The sequence below is a fragment of the Vidua chalybeata genome, unplaced genomic scaffold (assembly GCF_026979565.1).
Source record: "Vidua chalybeata isolate OUT-0048 unplaced genomic scaffold, bVidCha1 merged haplotype scaffold_234_ctg1, whole genome shotgun sequence".
Taxonomy (NCBI): Eukaryota; Metazoa; Chordata; class Aves; order Passeriformes; family Viduidae; genus Vidua; species Vidua chalybeata.
The window spans coordinates 4,260-23,447 of NW_026530375.1; the positions used below are offsets into that span (position 1 = coordinate 4,260).

General features: G+C 50.6%; 1 protein-coding gene and 1 long non-coding RNA gene across 10 annotated transcripts; one reads left to right on the forward strand and one right to left on the reverse strand.

Annotated features, from left to right (window-relative positions):
• Positions 1–8,482: 8,482 nt before the first annotated feature.
• LOC128783364 (uncharacterized) lies at positions 8,483–14,174 on the forward strand. Of its 9 annotated transcripts, XM_053934011.1 has the most exons (9): positions 8,493–9,824; positions 10,553–10,638; positions 10,723–10,781; positions 10,883–11,018; positions 11,321–11,427; positions 11,605–11,691; positions 11,774–11,848; positions 11,961–12,102; positions 12,732–13,406. In XM_053934011.1, the coding sequence occupies exons 1-6, from the start codon at positions 9,148–9,150 to the stop codon at positions 11,635–11,637; spliced, it is 1,098 nt and encodes a 365-aa protein (XP_053789986.1). In that variant the 5' UTR covers positions 8,493–9,147; the 3' UTR covers positions 11,638–11,691; positions 11,774–11,848; positions 11,961–12,102; positions 12,732–13,406. The 9 variants fall into 9 exon arrangements, 7 of the variants coding, with proteins under 7 accessions (XP_053789988.1, XP_053789987.1, XP_053789986.1 ...); XM_053934013.1 differs by lacking the exon at positions 11,774–11,848 and having other exon boundaries at positions 8,483–9,824; positions 10,883–10,959; XM_053934010.1 differs by lacking the exon at positions 11,774–11,848 and having other exon boundaries at positions 8,494–9,824.
• Positions 14,175–17,832: 3,658 nt separating this feature from the next.
• Positions 17,833–18,362, reverse strand: LOC128783367 (uncharacterized). Its single transcript, XR_008429122.1, has 2 exons — positions 18,297–18,362; positions 17,833–18,023 (listed from the first exon to the last, which is right to left on the reverse strand). It is a non-coding gene; the product is annotated as an uncharacterized LOC128783367 (long non-coding RNA).
• Between the last annotated feature and the right edge of the window lie 826 nt (positions 18,363–19,188).

The window sequence follows — 19,188 nt, forward strand, 5'->3', positions numbered from 1 at the left end:
TTGCTTGGAATAGGTCATTCAGTTAGCATCTTGTTCCTGCAGGGTTCTCTGCGCCTTAGAGGCTCGCCATCAGTCTCAGCTAGGTCATCTCATTCTGCAGTCTCTGGCTCCCTGAGGGCATTCTTCTCGCTCAGAGCTTTCTCCCCCTGTTGTGTCCCCTTGTTTGTCTTGTTCTGTGTCACGGGTGTCTGGGTATTTGGTCTGGAGCTGCTCTGCCCTGCTGCATAGCCTGGTGTAGGTCTAGAATGGGGCGTGTCCTGGGGCCTGGAAATTTGTAATGTGGGGTGTATTTGGACTCTAGATGGGAGCTGTAGATTGATGAAGGCTATCTGGAGCTGTTAAGTTATCCTGCAGTGCTCTGACTTTTGTCCTCACGTTCTTTCAGACGCAGCCAGATGGAATCCGTGGCAGAGGGCCCCGTCCCGGGTGAGGGGGGTCCCCGAGAAGGTCAGTCACCGTTTGTCTTTGCAGGGGGAGTATAAATGGTGCCTCTGTATTACAGCTATTTTCTTTGTTGTTATTTTTAGGAACTAAAGCCGGATACTAGCGGTCAAGGTAAGTGGGCAAGGTGAGCAGTGAGCGGTGGCAGGCAGCAGTTGTTCTTGTTCCGGTCTCAATTCCCGGTGCAGCTCTTAGGCTCCGTTCTTGTTTGCGTGCTCTAGGCGGTCCGCTCGTATTACGCCGAGACCCCCCTCAGCAACGGGGCCGCAGACCCCCGCTTCGTCACTCTCGTGGGAATTTGGGAAGCAGCGCACGGATCTGTGATGAAGCCTTGATCTTTGACATTTGAAGGTGTCACCCGGGGAGCCTTCAGGAGCGGCCGAGGAGTTGCTGTAAGTCGGGGAGCTAGGGAGGAGGAGCCAGGGTCCACTCGAGTTTCAGCGATGCCACGTCACCTCGTCTCCTCTTCACCCAGGCAGACCCTGCCGCGAGGGCATCGGCCTCCGGGCGCGGCCAGATGAGGCGGACGTTCTTAGGAGAATGGTGAGTAGCAGAATTGTTATTGGTTATTGGCCGCTGTGCAGCTAAGATCCTGCAGTGATGTTTGGTGTTCTTGATTGTAGCTGAGCAAGGGGCCACAGTCGGTGACTCCAGGAAACTGCCAGCGGGCGAGGCGGCCTTCCTCGGCACCGGACGTGGATTCTCGTCCCCGGACGTCCGAGAGATAAGTCGAGGGCCGGGACCCTGAGAGGGGATGGAAGCGAGGCGCTGGGAGGGCTTTTGGAGGCAGCTTTGGAGATGGGGGTGGCCCTTTAGGCCACCTAAAGGAAAAGCCTCACAGTGCTGAAGTGCTCAGGGCAGAGCAGTGCCGGTGCACGGTGTGTCACTTGTCTGTCGTGCCTTCTGTGTCTTTTGCCTTAGTCCTTTGAGGGGCTTATCGGAAGCCCGGGCGTCCATCTTTGCATCTCTCATCTCTGTGTTCCTCGGCCCCGTGCCGATTCCTTCTTACCTTTGGCTCGGGAGCCCGGACAGGCCTTGGAGTAGCATCCGGTCAGATGTCTTTTGAGGTCTTGTTCTGGGCTGTTCTCGACAGCTGTGATTTGTGACAATTGTGACGGCAAGGATGCGTTCTAGCAGATTAGGACTCGTAGCGATGCGGAGATCCGTAGAGCATTCTGACGCTAGGATTCTCGGGCATCCTTCTCTGCCTTGCTTGGAATAGGTCATTCAGTTAGCATCTTGTTCCTGCAGGGTTCTCTGCGCCTTAGAGGCTCGCCATCAGTCTCAGCTAGGTCATCTCATTCTGCAGTCTCTGGCTCCCTGAGGGCATTCTTCTCGCTCAGAGCTTTCTCCCCTGTTGTGTCCCCTTGTTTGTCTTGTTCTGTGTCACGGGTGTCTGGGTATTTGGTCTGGAGCTGCTCTGCCCTGCTGCATAGCGTGGTGTAGGTCTAGAATGGGGCGTGTCCTGGGGCCTGGAAATTTGTAATGTGGGGTGTATTTGGACTCTAGATGGGATCTGTAGATTGATGAAGGCTATCTGGAGCTGTTAAGTTATCCTGCAGTGCTCTGACTTTTGTCCTCACGTTCTTTCAGACGCAGCCAGATGGAATCCGTGGCAGAGGGCCCCGTCCCGGGTGAGGGGGCTCCCCCGAGAAGGTCAGTCACCGTTTGTCTTTGCAGGGGAGTATAAATGGTGCCTCTGTATTACAGCTATTTTCTTTGTTGTTATTTTTAGGAACTAAAGCCGGATACTAGCGGTCAAGGTAAGTGGGCAAGGTGAGCAGTGAGCGGTGGCAGGCAGCAGTTGTTCTTGTTCCGGTCTCAATTCCCGGTGCAGCTCTTAGGCTCCGTTCTTGTTTGCGTGCTCTAGGCGGTCCGCTCGTATTACGCCGAGACCCCCCTCAGCAACGGGGCCGCAGACCCCCGCTTCGTCACTCTCGTGGGAATTTGGGAAGCAGCGCACGGATCTGTGATGAAGCCTTGATCTTTGACATTTGAAGGTGTCACCCGGGGAGCCTTCAGGAGCGGCCGAGGAGTTGCTGTAAGTCGGGGAGCTAGGGAGGAGGAGCCAGGGTCCACTCGAGTTTCAGCGATGCCACGTCACCTCGTCTCCTCTTCACCCAGGCAGACCCTGCCGCGAGGGCATCGGCCTCCGGGCGCGGCCAGATGAGGCGGACGTTCTTAGGAGAATGGTGAGTAGCAGAATTGTTATTGGTTATTGGCCGCTGTGCAGCTAAGATCCTGCAGTGATGTTTGGTGTTCTTGATTGTAGCTGAGCAAGGGGCCACAGTCGGTGACTCCAGGAAACTGCCAGCGGGCGAGGCGGCCTTCCTCGGCACGGGACGTGGATTCTCGTCCCCGGACGTCCGAGAGATAAGTGGAGGGGCCGGGACCCTGAGAGGGGATGGAAGCGAGGCGCTGGGAGGGCTTTTGGAGGCAGCTTTGGAGATGGGGGTGGCCCTTTAGGCCACCTAAAGGAAAAGCCTCACAGTGCTGAAGTGCTCAGGGCAGAGCAGTGCCGGTGCACGGTGTGTCACTTGTCTGTCGTGCCTTCTGTGTCTTTTGCCTTAGTCCTTTGAGGGGCTTATCGGAAGCCCGGGCGTCCATCTTTGCATCTCTCATCTCTGTGTTCCTCGGCCCCGTGCCGATTCCTTCTTACCTTTGGCTCGGGAGCCCGGACAGGCCTTGGAGTAGCATCCGGTCAGATGTCTTTTGAGGTCTTGTTCTGGGCTGTTCTCGACAGCTGTGATTTGTGACAATTGTGACGGCAAGGATGCGTTCTAGCAGATTAGGACTCGTAGCGATGCGGAGATCCGTAGAGCATTCTGACGCTAGGATTCTCGGGCATCCTTCTCTGCCTTGCTTGGAATAGGTCATTCAGTTAGCATCTTGTTCCTGCAGGGTTCTCTGCGCCTTAGAGGCTCGCCATCAGTCTCAGCTAGGTCATCTCATTCTGCAGTCTCTGGCTCCCTGAGGGCATTCTTCTCGCTCAGAGCTTTCTCCCCCTGTTGTGTCCCCTTGTTTGTCTTGTTCTGTGTCACGGGTGTCTGGGTATTTGGTCTGGAGCTGCTCTGCCCTGCTGCATAGCCTGGTGTAGGTCTAGAATGGGGCGTGTCCTGGGGCCTGGAAATTTGTAATGTGGGGTGTATTTGGACTCTAGATGGGAGCTGTAGATTGATGAAGGCTATCTGGAGCTGTTAAGTTATCCTGCAGTGCTCTGACTTTTGTCCTCACGTTCTTTCAGACGCAGCCAGATGGAATCCGTGGCAGAGGGCCCCGTCCCGGGTGAGGGGGGTCCCCGAGAAGGTCAGTCACCGTTTGTCTTTGCAGGGGGAGTATAAATGGTGCCTCTGTATTACAGCTATTTTCTTTGTTGTTATTTTTAGGAACTAAAGCCGGATACTAGCGGTCAAGGTAAGTGGGCAAGGTGAGCAGTGAGCGGTGGCAGGCAGCAGTTGTTCTTGTTCCGGTCTCAATTCCCGGTGCAGCTCTTAGGCTCCGTTCTTGTTTGCGTGCTCTAGGCGGTCCGCTCGTATTACGCCGAGACCCCCCCTCAGCAACGGGGCCGCAGACCCCCGCTTCGTCACTCTCGTGGGAATTTGGGAAGCAGCGCACGGATCTGTGATGAAGCCTTGATCTTTGACATTTGAAGGTGTCACCCGGGGAGCCTTCAGGAGCGGCCGAGGAGTTGCTGTAAGTCGGGGAGCTAGGGAGGAGGAGCCAGGGTCCACTGGAGTTTCAGCGATGCCACGTCACCTCGTGTCCTCTTCACCCAGGCAGACCCTGCCGCGAGGGCATCGGCCTTCGGGCGCGGCCAGATGAGGCGGACGTTCTTAGGAGAATGGTGAGTAGCAGAATTGTTATTGGTTATTGGCCGCTGTGCAGCTAAGATCCTGCAGTGATGTTTGGTGTTCTTGATTGTAGCTGAGCAAGGGGCCACAGTCGGTGACTCTAGGAAACTGCCAGCGGGCGAGGCGGCCTTCCTCGGCACGGGACGTGGATTCTCGTCCCCGGACGTCCGAGAGATAAGTGGAGGGCCGGGACCCTGCGAGGGGATGGAAGCGAGGCGCTGGGAGGGCTTTTGGAGGCAGCTTTGGAGATGGGGGTGGCCCTTTAGGCCACATAAAGGAAAAGCCTCACAGTGCTGAAGTGCTCAGGGCAGAGCAGTGCCGGTGCACGGTGTGTCACTTGTCTGTCGTGCCTTCTGTGTCTTTTGCCTTAGTCCTTTGAGGGGCTTATCGGAAGCCCGGGCGTCCATCTTTGCATCTCTCATCTCTGTGTTCCTCGGCCCCGTGCCGATTCCTTCTTACCTTTGGCTCGGGAGCCCGGACAGGCCTTGGAGTAGCATCCGGTCAGATGTCTTTTGAGGTCTTGTTCTGGGCTGTTCTCGACAGCTGTGATTTGTGACAATTGTGACGGCAAGGATGCGTTCTAGCAGATTAGGACTCGTAGCGATGCGGAGATCCGTAGAGCATTCTGACGCTAGGATTCTCGGGCATCCTTCTCTGCCTTGCTTGGAATAGGTCATTCAGTTAGCATCTTGTTCCTGCAGGGTTCTCTGCGCCTTAGAGGCTCGCCATCAGTCTCAGCTAGGTCATCTCATTCTGCAGTCTCTGGCTCCCTGAGGGCATTCTTCTCGCTCAGAGCTTTCTCCCCCTGTTGTGTCCCCTTGTTTGTCTTGTTCTGTGTCACGGGTGTCTGGGTATTTGGTCTGGAGCTGCTCTGCCCTGCTGCATAGCCTGGTGTAGGTCTAGAATGGGGCGTGTCCTGGGGCCTGGAAATTTGTAATGTGGGGTGTATTTGGACTCTAGATGGGATCTGTAGATTGATGAAGGCTATCTGGAGCTGTTAAGTTGTCCTGCAGTGCTCTGACTTTTGTCCTCACGTTCTTTCAGACGCAGCCAGATGGAATCCGTGGCAGAGGGCCCCGTCCCGGGTGAGGGGGTCCCCCGAGAAGGTCAGTCACCGTTTGTCTTTGCAGGGGGAGTATAAATGGTGCCTCTGTATTACAGCTATTTTCTTTGTTGTTATTTTTAGGAACTAAAGCCGGATACTAGCGGTCAAGGTAAGTGGGCAAGGTGAGCAGTGAGCGGTGGCAGGCAGCAGTTGTTCTTGCTCCGGTCTCAATTCCCGGTGCAGCTCTTAGGCTCCGTTTTTGTTTGCGTGCTCTAGGCGGTCCGCTCGTATTACGCCGAGACCCCCCTCAGCAACGGGGCCGCAGACCCCCGCTTCATCACTCCCTTCCTCCTCCCCCTATTCCTGTTCTTTGTCTGTGGACCCTCCCCTCCTCTCCCTCCCTCGCAAACCCGACCCCCACTGCCCTGTCCCTATCCCGCTCCTCCGTTTTATTCCTCTTCTCTCCCTCCCCTGTGCACCGTCCCTCTTCCCCGCTCCCGGCCTTTCCCTTGCCCTCCCGCTTTCCTCCACAGCCCGACCTCCCTCCCTACCCTTTTTCATGCCCTGCTACTAGCCCTCTTCTCTTCCCGTCGCCCCGTTCCTTCTTTCCCCGCAGCCGCGGGGCCGGGGGCGCCGGAGAATAAAGCCCAGAGGGCCGGAGCCCGGCGCCCCTGGGCCCTTGCGGGAGTCCCCGCACGGGGCCGGAGGCTCTCGGCGGATCCCCCCGTGCCGGTCAAACCCCGCCCGGCCCCGCCGGACCTGCGGCTTTGCCGGCATCGCGCTGAGAGCGGTCCCCGCTCTGTGCCGTGCCGTCCGTGCCGCGTCCCCGCCGTCTCTGCCGCTCCCTCTCTCTGCCCCTCGCCCGTGACAGTGAGGCTGGGCAGGAGCTTCGACCCTTCTGGGGGCTGCCCCCTTTTCTTGTTGCGGCAGAGTCCCTTTCGCGGGGAATGTACATGTGGAAAGGGATGGAAGCAAGTGCTGGGCTGCTGTCCAGGGCAGTTAAGACTCGTTCTGTGCCTTCTTTGGGGGCCAGGAAAAAGGGGTGAAGGCTCGGGGCTCTGGTGTCATTTGGGGCACCCTAAGGTCCCTAGGAGAGTGAGGCACGCTGCGGCGGAGGAGCAGGTGGGTGGCGAATGAGGGGGGGTCATGCCGGGTGCCGTCCCCCCGAGGGACCCAAAGCTGCCCCAAAATGCACAGGGAGGGGGGGTGTGTAGAATACTACTAAATCCTGGCAAATGTTTCGTTTTTATAGGTATTGGTAAAAATAGGAAAGTATTGCTAAATTCATTTGGAATGAAAGCCCCATGTATGCGCTGTGAGGATGTAATGTACAATTAATATATGTGTATATATAAATATAAATATAAAATAGAAAAAAATACAAAATCACAGAAATCGATACAATACCTAATAGATATTCTAGTGTATATGTCTTATTATACCACATTACATGTAATATATTATATATATCTAAATATAGTATGTCAATATACTGTAATATAATATACAAGAGCATGTAAATGTAAATATCAAAAGCATGAATATAGAAATATTCAAATATAGTTTAAAATAAAAGGATTTTTAAAATTTTGTATTTGTTAGTAGGCCGGGTTTTTATTGTAAAAATTAGAAATATAAATAAATTAGAAATCTATGTATAGAAGTATATCATACGTACATTAAAATCTATATAAAAATTAAAATGTAAGTAAATAGAAGTATTAGCAGTATGTATGAAATATAATATATATATATTATTTTATCTATCTTGTTATCTTATTATATATATTATATACATTTATAAATATAATCCACCAATAGAAAGTATAAATACGATAAAAATATTTAAATATTGTTTAAATAAAGGGCTTTTTTGGTTTTTATTTGGTTCTAGGCAGGGTTTTTATTTAAAAAAATATGAATATACATTTTATTTTGATAGAATTCTAAATATAAAAATATATAATCAATGTATAAAGATAGATATAAAAATATAAAATATAAGTAAAATAAGTAATAGGAAGAGATAGAATATAAATAACGACATATATCAATCTACCTTTAAAATGCAAATTTGAATATAAATGCGAAAAATATATAGATAAATTTACAAACAGTTTAAAAGAAAGTTTGGGGTTTTTTTTTAGGTTTTTACTTGGATAGATGCAGGGATTTTATTTTTAAAAATATAAACCTTTTAGAAATATCAATCTAAATATAGAAATATGTAATCAATATATTAAGACATGCATAAAAATATAAAATAAAATAAACTTTAAGTAATATGAATGAATGTAAGAAATTATAAAATTATCATTATACATCAGTATACATTTTAAATCAAAATGTGAATATAAATATAAAAAATATAAAAATAATATAGATTGAAATATAGCTTAAAAGAAAAGATTTTTTATTTTGGTTATTATTGGGTTAGAGGCAGGTTTTTTTTTTTTTTTTTGGTCGGTGTTTTTCGGTTTCGTGCGGGATGTTTAGGGGCATTTATTGCAGAGGATGTTTTGAAGGGGGTCGCGCCTGTTCTTCTTTGCGGGCCTTCCCCGCCTGCAGCCCCAGGGCGGGCGGCAGTGCCGCCGCCTTGTGGCCAGAGTGCAGTACTGCAGCCCTCGCCCGAGGTCCTCCCGCGGCCGCCACCTTGGGAGTGGGTTGTCGCGGACTCGCTTGACCTTCCCAATATGGCGGCAAAAAAAGGCGGGAAAAAGGAGGACCACGGTCTGTTTACTGCACTGCCTGCACGCCCCCCTGACGCCGGCGCCGCCCCGCGGGATTTTTTTCGCTTTTTCCCGTGTCGTGGCCACGGACTGTGAGCTCAGCGGCTGTGCAGGCGGTCAGGTTTTGAGCGGGCGCCGACAGGCATCGGCAAAAAACGCCTCTCCCTTCCGAGGGCCTCACGCGGCCGCCATCCTGAAACTGTCGCGGCGGCCGGGACACTCTTGACCTTCTCAATATGGCGGATAGAAAAAAAAAAAAAAAAAAAAAAAAAAAAAAAAAAAAGCGCGGGAAAATCGTGGTCCGCGTGCTGCACTGCCCGCGCGCCACGCAGGGGCCGCCCCGCCGGGATTTCCCGCGGCCTTGCCAGTACTGCGGACACGGGCTGTTGCCACACTTGCGCCGCGGGCGGGTGGGTTTCAGGCAGCATTTTTCTTTTAAATAAGAGATCGTTAATATTAATATCATAGAGCTAGAATTTGCTTACAGGCAGGGCTTTTATTTTAAAGAACAGAACTATTTTTGCAATAGAAATATAGAAATGTATATTAATATATCTGGATATATAAAAAGATAAAATATAAATAAATAGAAGTCATAGGAAGAAGATATTTAATATAGAATCGAAATAACATCATGCATCAATATACATGATAAATGGGAATGTGAAAAGTATAAATATGAAAGATAGTTCTAGAGAGTTTAAAAGAAAAGGATTTTGGAGGGGTTTTATTGGGTTAGAGGCAGTGTGTTTTAGTTTGTGTGCGGGTGTTTTTGGGCCATTTATTTTTCAGGATTTTTCCAAGGGGATCGCCCCTGTTCTTTTCTGCCTCCCTTCCCTCCGGGCGAGCGGCAGCCCCCGGCTGTGGCCGGCGGCGGTGCTGCCGCCTTGTGGACAGAGAGCGGTACTGCAGCCCCCCCCAGCCAGCGCCCTGCCCCTCGCCGCTGGGTGCCGGCTGAGGGGGGAAGGACGGCTGCCGAGCGTGGGAAGGGCGAGGCGCGGGAGGGAGCGAGCGGCAAGCGGGGCGGTGTCTGTAAATAGAGGGGAGGGGTGAAGGAGATTCGGGACAGCAAAGGGACCCGATGACTGAGAAGAACGGCAGCGGCGAGGGCGGCCCGGCGGGGCCGCTTTCGGCGGGCGGCGGAGGCGCGGTCGCAGCGCTCACGGGCCGGGGGCGGCGGGCGGGGGGCGAGCGGCGTCGGAACAGGGCTGCACTCCCCTTTCCCGATCCCCGCGCGCGTCCCTCTCTAGACGCTGGAAGCGACCGCGTGCCGGAAAATGCCGCCGGGGCGGCGCGCAGGCGGCGGAGCGGGGCCCCGGCTTTCCCCGCCCCTCCTGCCGCCATCTTTGGAAGGTCAAGCGAGCCGTCCCCGTCCCGCCGCGTCGCTGTCTCGTCCCGCCGCGTTCCCGCCGCCTCCCCGTGCTTCCCCGCCGTCTCCACTCTGACACGATCCGCCCCCGTCCCGGACCCCCTCCGCTGCAGGGAAATGCAGGAGAACGCGAAAGCATCGGGGCAGAGCAGCCGCTGGAGGTGCCCGAGCCGTCTCCCCCTTGCCCGCAGGGCCGGAGTTGCCCACCGCCGGCAGCTGACAGCTACGCTGACAGCACGGGCGGCTCCGGCACACGCTTTGCCTCGCTGTGTTCCGGTGCCGTGCTGCTGCGGGAGGACGGGGCCAGCGCTCCAAAGGCCAGAGCAGAGCGCTGGCGAATGGGAGGCGAGGAAGGCTTGGGCTAAGGATGGATTGCAACCGGGCTGCCTGTAAGTGCGCAGAGAGACCTTTGTCATCCACGCTGCCAAAAGGAGCACCTGGTACACCCTATAGGTGTGCCTTGTGTTTCACGTGTTTTCATTTCCTGTTTGTGTCATCCCAAAAAGCAGGGACGGAGCAAATGGGACTGGTTCCCACTGTTGCTGTGTGAAGGCTTTTTACAGGCTGCTGTATTGATGTCATCTTTTTTTCACCCCAAGTTTGGCTTTTCCCATGCTTTTCCCGTAGCTGCTGCATTGGGTGTTCCCAGGAGGGCTGGGTTCCTCAGCAGGGGTCTTAGGAGTTGCTGTGGATTCTGATTTTTCTGAAGCTGTATGGAGGCGTGCTAGCGAATCAGCTCTTTTCTCTCCTGAAAAGCTTTCCATCTATGTCCACCCGTGCGTCTCTGTGTTTTAATCACGTAGCCGGACGCGCTGAGGTTTTTACTTTCTAAGCCAAAAGCTGAGGCAGATGACCGTTTGCTTTGTGTGTGTGAGGAGTGGCATTTGTGCTGGAGAGCTGCGGTTGGGAACAAAAGATGGACTTAATGTGCTCTGGGGACGGGCACGGGAGGAAACGCACAGAAAGGCAAGGCAGTGATGATTGCGGAGGAGAAATGAGAGGTGGTTGCTTCCGATCCGTGGGGACTTTCCTTGGGAGTGATCGATCAGAGAGCGTATGGAAGTAGAGAGTATCTTCTGGCTGCTTCTGTTCTGTAAACTTCTCCCTGGCTTCACAGGTCCGTGCTGGAGAGTGGGAGAAGGGTCCCTGCTGGCTGCCGTGTCCTGGGTGGGCACAGAGCTCTGACCTTGGCCAGATGGGCTGGTGAGTATTGAATCAATCCCTGCCTCCTCGTGAGCAAGTTGTTTGACGGAGTTTGAGGCAGGGACGGCTTTTAGCCGGCTGCAGTTCGGTTTCTTTCTCACAGGTTTCCGGGTGTTTTGATCCTGACGTCGCCAAAGCCTCAGGTTTGCTGAATTGGGGCTCTTACCTGTGTGACCCGTGAAATGTCCCGGAAGCTGATCGATGTCTTCCTGCTCCCGCTGTGTTCATTTGGGCTGTGCTTCAGGCTTCTCTCCCTGGGCCCTTGCCGTTGCCGTATCTCTTGGATGCCGTGCAGAACGGAATCAGGCAGCCAAGCCTCAGGTTCACCTTCTCCCTCACCCTCTGCGCTGCTCGTGTGGCACAGCAGATCCTGAAGCCAGGTACTGGGACGTGCTGCGTGTGTCACTGCTGGGGTGAAAAACAGAGCCCTGGGGAGTGTCGATCCCCTCACCTGCTCTGTGCTCGTGCGCTCTTGCCTGAGCTTTTCCTCCTGGGCAAGAGAAGGGGAGGGTGGGCAGCAATGGGAATGCGCCTCAGAGCAAAGGCCTTCTGCAGTTGCCGGGCTGTTCTCCCAGCTCGGAGCGCTGCACGCTCACTGACTGCAGCTTCCAGGAATTGTCGTCCGTGCTTGTGGATTGGGAGCGCTGTCCTCCTCCACCATGCCAACCTTTTCTCTTTACAGAGGAGCACGTGTACATAAGGGTAAAGAGATTCCTTCTGTCACACCGGTATTTGGACCTGAGGAAGGTACCAGGTTTTCTCCAGCTTTTCTACAGTTTTGATTTTGAGGTAAGAGTCCCATTTTAGGTACCCAGTAATTCTTCAGAAATGTATTAGAAACAGCCGCAAAAATACAATGAAACCTCATGCTCCCACGGGTAGTTAATTAGAAGCGTCTTTCTTATGTTTCATGTAGGAATTCAAAATGTTATTTCTGTGGGGTTTTTGTTGTCTTCTTAATACTAGCGCACAAGGAGTTGTGCTGTGTATGCTCTGTGAGCACAAGAAAAGAATGTTCTGCCCCGGCTAGCTACAATTCCTCTTTGAGTTTAGGTTAGTAACTTTGAGTTCAACTGAAGTATTTTAGAAACAGCAACTTCTAAAATTCCATTTCCACTGCATGTTTGGGCTGCAGACTGACTGTTCCCAATGGATGTTAGCGATTAAATTTGATAGGAATGGAAAATTGAGAAGTCCAGAAGAAGCTGTGGTAATTCCTGAGCTGGCACTCAGAGGGAACCGGGGTTTTGTGCTCTTAGGAGCATGTATCCTTTGGAAATGTCTGAATGTCTGACGGTGGTATTTTTCTTTATGGCTTCCAGTACAAAACAGCACGAGTGGATCCTCAGATTTCTTGGGGAAGGGCTGCGTGACAAACATTGCTGTGAGCTCTATGTCTACCAGAGGATTTTCCGGGTCATTCTTTCCTTTCTCAGCAGTCCTTTGTGTGACCAGGGCTCCCAGGTAAGAATTGAAAAAGAACAGTTCCCAAATACCCCAAACCACAAAAGCTTGTATGGCCTCAAGATCTCAAGTACAAAACAGAAAGGAGCAGCTGATTCTGCCTTGGTCCTCTTGAAAATCTGTTCCTTGTTGGTTTTGTGGATGTGTGGAGGGGGAAATAATTTAGGTTGTGTCTAAACCGGTCCCATCCTTATCCCCTGAAACTGGGACCGGTTCCTGCCATCGTGGAGCCTCACGTGGGTGCCGTGGTTTTGCTCCTGCAGTCGGGGTCTTTTCTTTTTGGGGTCTCTATTCCCCAGCCAGCACGTTTGTCACCTGCACAGTGCTTCGGCAGGAGGGAAACTCGCCTGCCGGGAGCTCTCAGGTTTGGGAGCATCCACCCTGAGGATTTCAGGTATCAAAACCTCGGACAAAAAGAGAAAACTGTCTTGCTACCTGAATACTTCTTGTAAGAGCAGCACCTGTGGTGTGAAGCGTTGAAGGGAGAATGTCTTTCCTTCTCTGGAGTTGCTGAGAACAGGCGGTGTTCATTTTAGCTGGAAGTTGATCGGGTACCAGCCAAATTGCTCATTTTATTTTAGATAATCAGATCTTGGCTGTAAAAGAACAAGTTGCATTTTCTGTTTCAGAGTCCTATTCTGGAGATACGACAGAGTGCTGCCCGTGTCACCTCTAGAGCTGCCCATGAGCCGATAGAGGATCACAGCCTCCTCTCGTGGGTCCTGCACGGCTTAGAGAAAAGGTAACCAGCCAAGTACGGGAGACATGGGGACAATTTCCTGTCCACGGCTGAAGAATGACGTGGCTGAGGATGAAAGCAAGGGGGACAGACCTGGAGACGGGGGCACCGAGGGCTGCACTGGCAGAACTTGCTGAACGCTGAGGTGTCCCTTGTGTTTTTGAGAAGAGAATCAAGAGGCTTTCAGGTGGTGGTGGGAGGGACGATGGTGGGGGGGCTGTGTGATTTGGGAATCACTTCCTTGACAAAGCAAAAGGACACCTTGTGCTGGTGTCTTTAGCTTTGAAATTTCAAGCAGCCTCAGTTCCCATCCTGTCACAGGACCTGCTGCACAGGAAGTGGCACAGTAATGGATTTGAGCTGTCTAGAACGTTACTTCTCCTCCCCTTGCCTCTCCCTGACAAAAAAAATCTCTTCTGCAAGCACAGAGTGCCCTGACAGGTTCAGGCAAGTGCACCAAAAGTGCCCTAGAATATGGTCCCCCGTAGGAGATGGACCAGCTGCTGGTGAGGATCTGCCTTTCAAATGTGGTTTTCTTTTCTTTTTTTCTTTTTGTTCTGTTTCATTTTGTTTTTCAGGTTTCTGGAGAACCAGGTGATAAATAAAATTATTTCCTTACTCCATCCTTTGTGGCTAATAAATTTAGGAGACAAGAGAGAAAACAGGAATCGGTCCCAGATGCTGCTGTTGAGATGGATATATGATCTATCTATCTGTATATAGATATATGTATATACATATATCTGTGTAGTGATAATAATGGGATTTTTTATGATACGTTGCTTCACCGTTTTATATTTTTAATAAAGTGTGATTTTAAGTTATTAGTTATGATATTTTATTATAGTTATTGGCTAAAGTAACATTTTCTTGTATTTTATTGGTATCAAGTAATTAATGTTAATCATTAATTGGTAAGAGTTTATAATGAATTATTAAGCTATGAATATTGTTCATTAAGGTACGTCTTTTTTACTGTAGGTATTTTCATGTGTTTATATGGGTTTTTATGTTAATGATTTGGGGTTTTTATGTTATGAATATATTAGTATTTTATTAGGTTTTTCTTGTTAGTTTAGTTGTTTGGTGTGTAGATTATTCATTAAGTATGTTTATCTATAAATGTTTTAAATTTAAGTTATAAATCTACTTGTTAAGGATTTTTGTAGAGTTCTATGTAAAAATTTAAATCGGTAGGGGAGATAAAAAGCAGTAATTATTAATAAGATGAGTATTTTAGTTTTTAATAATGATTTAAGTTATTTAGTGATGTTTTAATTCTTGAAAATATTATTTCGTTATTTTTTATTTATGTGTGATTGATTAATTTAAAATTTTTGAAATGTTTTTGTAAATTGATTTCTTGTGATTTCATCAATTTATATATTTTTTAAATGTTTTATATTTATGATTATGTGTGAATAATAAAAAATGAACAGTTGTTTTACTTTGTAAGGTAGTATGTTTAAAGATGTTCCTATTTGGCAGTAATTTATTTAATGTTATAGATGTGTTATTGTTTCATTTGGCTAGTTAATAAGTAAGTTCATTTAATGTGGTTAAAGTGTGAGTTGTAGTTATTTTAGGTGTTAAAAGAGATGCAGCAATAATAGAATTAGGTTATTAAAAGGTCGTACTGTTTTGATCCTGAGAAGTAAATTTGTGTTGGAGCGATTGGGTATTTTTGGGTGGGTGTTTTTTTTTTTTTTTTTTTTTTTTTTTTTTTTTTTTTTTTTTTTTTTTTTTTTTTTGGTTTTTGTTTTTTTTGTTTTTTTTTATGTATTATTGTTAAGTTTGGTCTTAGTGGATTAATTGTTTTAAATTGTAGGTTTGCTGTTTTGAGGTAACTTCTTTGTGGTTTGGTGTGGTTTGGGGGTTGTTTTGTAACTAAATATTGTACAAGTATTTGTAATGATTTGAGTAATTTTACTTTTGGTGGTTTACCTGTCATTTGGGGTATGAGTGTATAAATGTTATTTGAAGAGTTTATGTTACGTGTAAGTTTTTTGATTTGCAATTTAGTGTTTGTAAAGGATAAGGTTAGTTGTGAGGAGGTATACAAACGAGACACGTTGAAAAGAGATTTTTCGGGTTGGTGACTGATAAACAGTGTATTTGGATGCGTGGTTTTAGTTAGTGTTACTTGTTTGTTCTGTTTTGGTTGTGGAACTATTTCTTTTAGGGTTTTTTTGTGTGTTTTAAATAAGGCTTGACACAGTGAGTAGGACTCGTGTGTGATTTTTCTTTTTTTTAAGTGTGAAAACTTAAGTATAACGTGTTCTTTAGGTTATGAAATTGACGGGACTACTTTATCGGCTACTTACTGAGTCTTGTAGTTGAGTAGGCTTTTGTAACTCTGATTTTGAAATCAAAGAAGAAAACTGAGGATACGAAGGAGGTTATCTCCTTCTAGGACAAAAAGGGTTTAGCGCAGAAACTGCTGGGTCTAATGTGGCGCGGGGGTTTCCGTGCGCCGGCCGGGCCGGGCGCGGGGCTCGACGGCAGGAGAGCGGCGAGCTGTGCGCGTGCGCGGGAGGCGCGCTGCCGCGGGGAGCCGAACGGAGCCGAGCGGAGCCGAGCGGAGCGAGCGGCTCCGAGTTGAGCCGAGCCGAGCTGCGCCGAAGAGGCGAATCCAGCCGAGTCTAGCGGAGAACAGCCGAGTGTAGGCGAGGAGCCGAGCGGGGCCGAACCGAGCCGAGCTCCGCCGAGCGCAGCATCCCGAGCAGGGCGGGCCGCCGGGGCGGGCTCGGGGTGGATCGGCGCTCTCTGAGGCTCCCCCTCTTGTCCCTCTCTCTACCAATCCTTCTTCCTTTCTTCCTCCTTCCCGTATTCCCCTTCTTTCTCTCTCTATCCCTTAGTTCCCTCTCTCCCCAAAGCCGACCCCTTTCTCTCCCTTTTCGGTCTCCCCTCCCGTCCCCCCCTCTACCCTTCCTTCCTCCTCCCCGTATTCCTGTTCTTTGTCCGCGGACCCTCCCCTCCTCTCCCTCCCTCGCAAACCCGACCCCCACTGCCCTGTCCCTATCCCGCTCCTCCGTTCTATTCCTCTTCTCTCCCTCCTCTGTGCACCGTCCCTCTTCCCCGCTCCCGGCCTTTCCCTTGCCCTCCCGCTTTCCTCCACAGCCCGACCTCCCTCCCTCCCTACCCTTTCTCATGCCCTGCTAGCCCTCTTCTCTTCCCGTCGCCCCGTTCCTTCTTTCCCCGCAGCCGCGGGGCCGGGGGCGCCGGAGAATAAAGCCCAGAGGGCCGGAGCCCGGCGCCCCTGGGCCCTTGCGGGAGTCCCCGCACGGGGCCGGAGGCTCTCGGCGGATCCCCCCGTGCCGGTCAAACCCCGCCCGGCCCCGCCGGACCTGCGGCTTTGCCGGCATCGCGCTGAGAGCGGCCCCCGCTCTGTGCCGTGCCGTCCGTGCCGCGTCCCCGCCGTCTCTGCCGCTCCCTCTCTCTGCCCCTCGCCCGTGACAGCGAGGCTGGGCAGGAGCTTCGACCCTTCTGGGGGCTGCCCCCCTTTCTTGTTGCGGCAGAGTCCCTTTCGGGGGGAATGTACATGTGGAAAGGGATGGAAGCAAGTGCTGGGCTGCTGTCCAGGGCAGTTAGACTCGTTCTGTGCCTTCTTTGGGGGCCAGGAAAAAGGGGTGAAGACTCGGGGCTCTGGTGTCATTTGGGGCACCCTAAGGTCCCTAGGAGAGGGACGCACGCTACGGCGGAGGAGCAGGTGGGTGGTGAATGAGGGGGGGTCATGCCGGGTGCCGTCCCCCCGAGGGACCCAAAGCTGCCCCAAAATGCACAGGGAGGGGGGTGTGTAGAATACTACTAAATCCTGGCAAATGTTTCGTTTTTATAGGTATTGGTAAAATAACGTTTTGATCTAGGAATGAACCAAGCAAGTGCCCTGAAACCATCAGAACAGCTGCAGGGGCTGAAGGGAATAGAAAGGGCGCTCTGGCACCTTTTGCCTCCATTCTCTGCCAGTCCCCAAAACGTGTCGCAGTCCCGTAAGAGGCGTTTGTCATCCAGACTGCCAAAATGAAGACCTGTAAAATCCTAGCTCTGCCTTTTGTTTAACGTGTTTTTACTTCATATTTATGTCATCACAGAAAGCAAGGAAAGGAGAAATGTGACTGGTTCCCACTATTGCTGTGTGCAGGCATTTTGAAAGGCTGGTGTACTTATGTTCTCTTTTTCCACTCCAAGCTTGACTTTTCCCCTCCTTTTTCGAGGTCTGCTGCTTTGGGTGTCCCAAGGAGGGCTGGGTTCCTCAGCAGGGGTCTTAGGAGCTGGTGCTGATTCTGCTTTTTCTGAAGGTGTATCAAAGTGTGCTTCCAAAATGACTATTTTGTCCACCGGAAAGCTTTCCCTCAATGACCATCAATGCATGTGCGTGTTTTAATCGTCTAATCAGACGGACTAAGAAAAGCCAACACCCCTAGTGGATTTCTGCTTGGTGTGTGTCTGTGAGAAGTGGGCTGTGTGCTGGACAGGGAGAGGCGCTGGCAACAGCGCCAGGTGTGAGCTGTGAGGATGATGAGGGCTCAGAGCAGCCCCAGGTGTGAGCTGTGAGGATGATGAGGGCTCAGAGCAGCCCCAGGTGTGAGCTGTGAGGATGATGAGGGGGCGGCTCCTGCCGGCGGCTGTTTTAGGGGGTTTGCCTCAGCTCACTCTTGCATGGAGCTGTTGGAGAAGAGGAGTTTGGGGGGGGGCTCCCGGCGTTGTCTCATGGAAGGACGGTGAGAGCTTCAGACAGGGTCTGGGGGATCGCTTGGATACCTGGAGCATTGCTCAAAGGAGGTGCCGAGGGACAAACCTTTGTGCCGGGAAACAGCAGCCAAACAGGTGAGACGGTGTGCCTTTGTAGCGGGGACTTTTCTCCTTTCCCTTTTAAATTTCGTTTTGCCAATCCCTCCCCATTGCTCCCCGAAAAAAAAAAAAAAACCCACCAAAAAACGCCAAAACCAAAAAAAAAACCAAAAAAAAAACAAACAAACAAAAAAAAAAAACCCAAACAAACTAGGGTTTATTAAGACAAAAGAAATTCAAAATGAGGGAAGCAACTTCTCTTCCATTATTGCCTGTGTTTGAACTGGGTGGGATTCCCGTGCACTCGTGGTTTTGAGGGTCTTGATTGAAGGAAAACATGCCTTTTCCAGGGTGTTAGGGGTATCCCGGGGTGGCAGCGAATCCCTGTGTTCTATTTCAAATAGAAGGGGAAAAATATTGTTGTTGTATGCTGGGTTTTGACTTGAGGGTAGCCCCCCCCCCCCCCATTTTCATCATCCTGAGGTTTAAATGGAGGGGGTAGTTGGTAGAGGACGTGTTGTCCGTCCTTGTAAAGGGTTTGGATTGCGGTAAAAATCCCCCTTTTACCATCATTTGAGGAAAGTACTTTCTTTTCTGCTCTTATAGGGGCTGAAACTGAAGGGGAGAACACATTTATTTGCCCTTGTTGAAGTGAGGCGAGCACCTGAGTGTGGCGTAAGTTCCGGGGGTTGAATTGAAGGAGGCTGCAGCTCTCGCAGCGTTTGAAGGGTTGCGATCGGGCTGTGCCGCTGCATTGGAGGGCGCTTCTTCTGCCCCTGGCCCGGCAGCCAAGGCTGTGGCGCGGGAGCTGCTGGCGTTGCCCGGGGAGCTGCCGAGGTGGAAGGGGACTTGGGCGCGGCCGGGCTGGCGCGGGACTGCCGGAGCCGCGCCGGAGCGAGGCGTGCGGAGCCGAGGGGAGCTTTGCCGGGCCGGCGGGCGGGAGAGGCGGCGCGGGCGCTGCGCCGGTGCCGGCCGGTGCCGGCCGCTCCGGGCGCGGGGCTCGGGCGCGGCCGGGACCCCCTGCAGCCCTCAGGAGCCGCCGGAGGAGCCGCTTTCTTACCGGAAGCCGCCTCTGCCCGCCCGGTGCCGGGAGCGCGGCTTTTAATTTTCCAAAGTTCCTTGATGTTGTGACTTTGAGGTGGTTTTTAGGAATTGATTGTATCGTTTTATTTTGTTCGTAATTGATGTATGATAACGGACATGGTGTACTTCTTGAATGTTATGGTTCTTGTTTCAGGTGCTGATGGCAAGGGTTTTTTGGGATTGAGTATTGTTGAATATTTTTTGTTGTGGAATTTGCTAGTTTTTTTTGTTTTCATTTTTTTTTTTACTATGTAGTAATATTTTTATGCTATAAAAATATAATTAAAACAGTAAAATTTTAAGAGGATCTGTTGTTTAAGGTCTACAAAAGTCTATATAGGTCATACCATGAAGTAGAGGGTAGGTTTATAATTTTGCTGGAGTGGGTTTTATAAGTGTGAGTATGTAGTGTTCGTTTTGATGGGTTTTAGGTACTGTCCTGTAGTTAATCAGTGAGGTATTTATAATATTGG

Excerpts from the sequence above, each read along its gene's own strand:
- LOC128783364 (XM_053934008.1), top strand. The coding sequence starts at position 9,148 with ATGACTGAGAAGAACGGCAGCGGCGAGGGCGGCCCGGCGGGGCCGCTT. Across the intron at positions 10,782-10,882 it reads TGACGTCGCCAAAGCCTCAG|GCTTCTCTCCCTGGGCCCTT; the intron begins GTTTGCTGAATT and ends GCTGTGCTTCAG. Across the intron at positions 11,019-11,320 it reads ACAGCAGATCCTGAAGCCAG|AGGAGCACGTGTACATAAGG; the intron begins GTACTGGGACGT and ends TTCTCTTTACAG.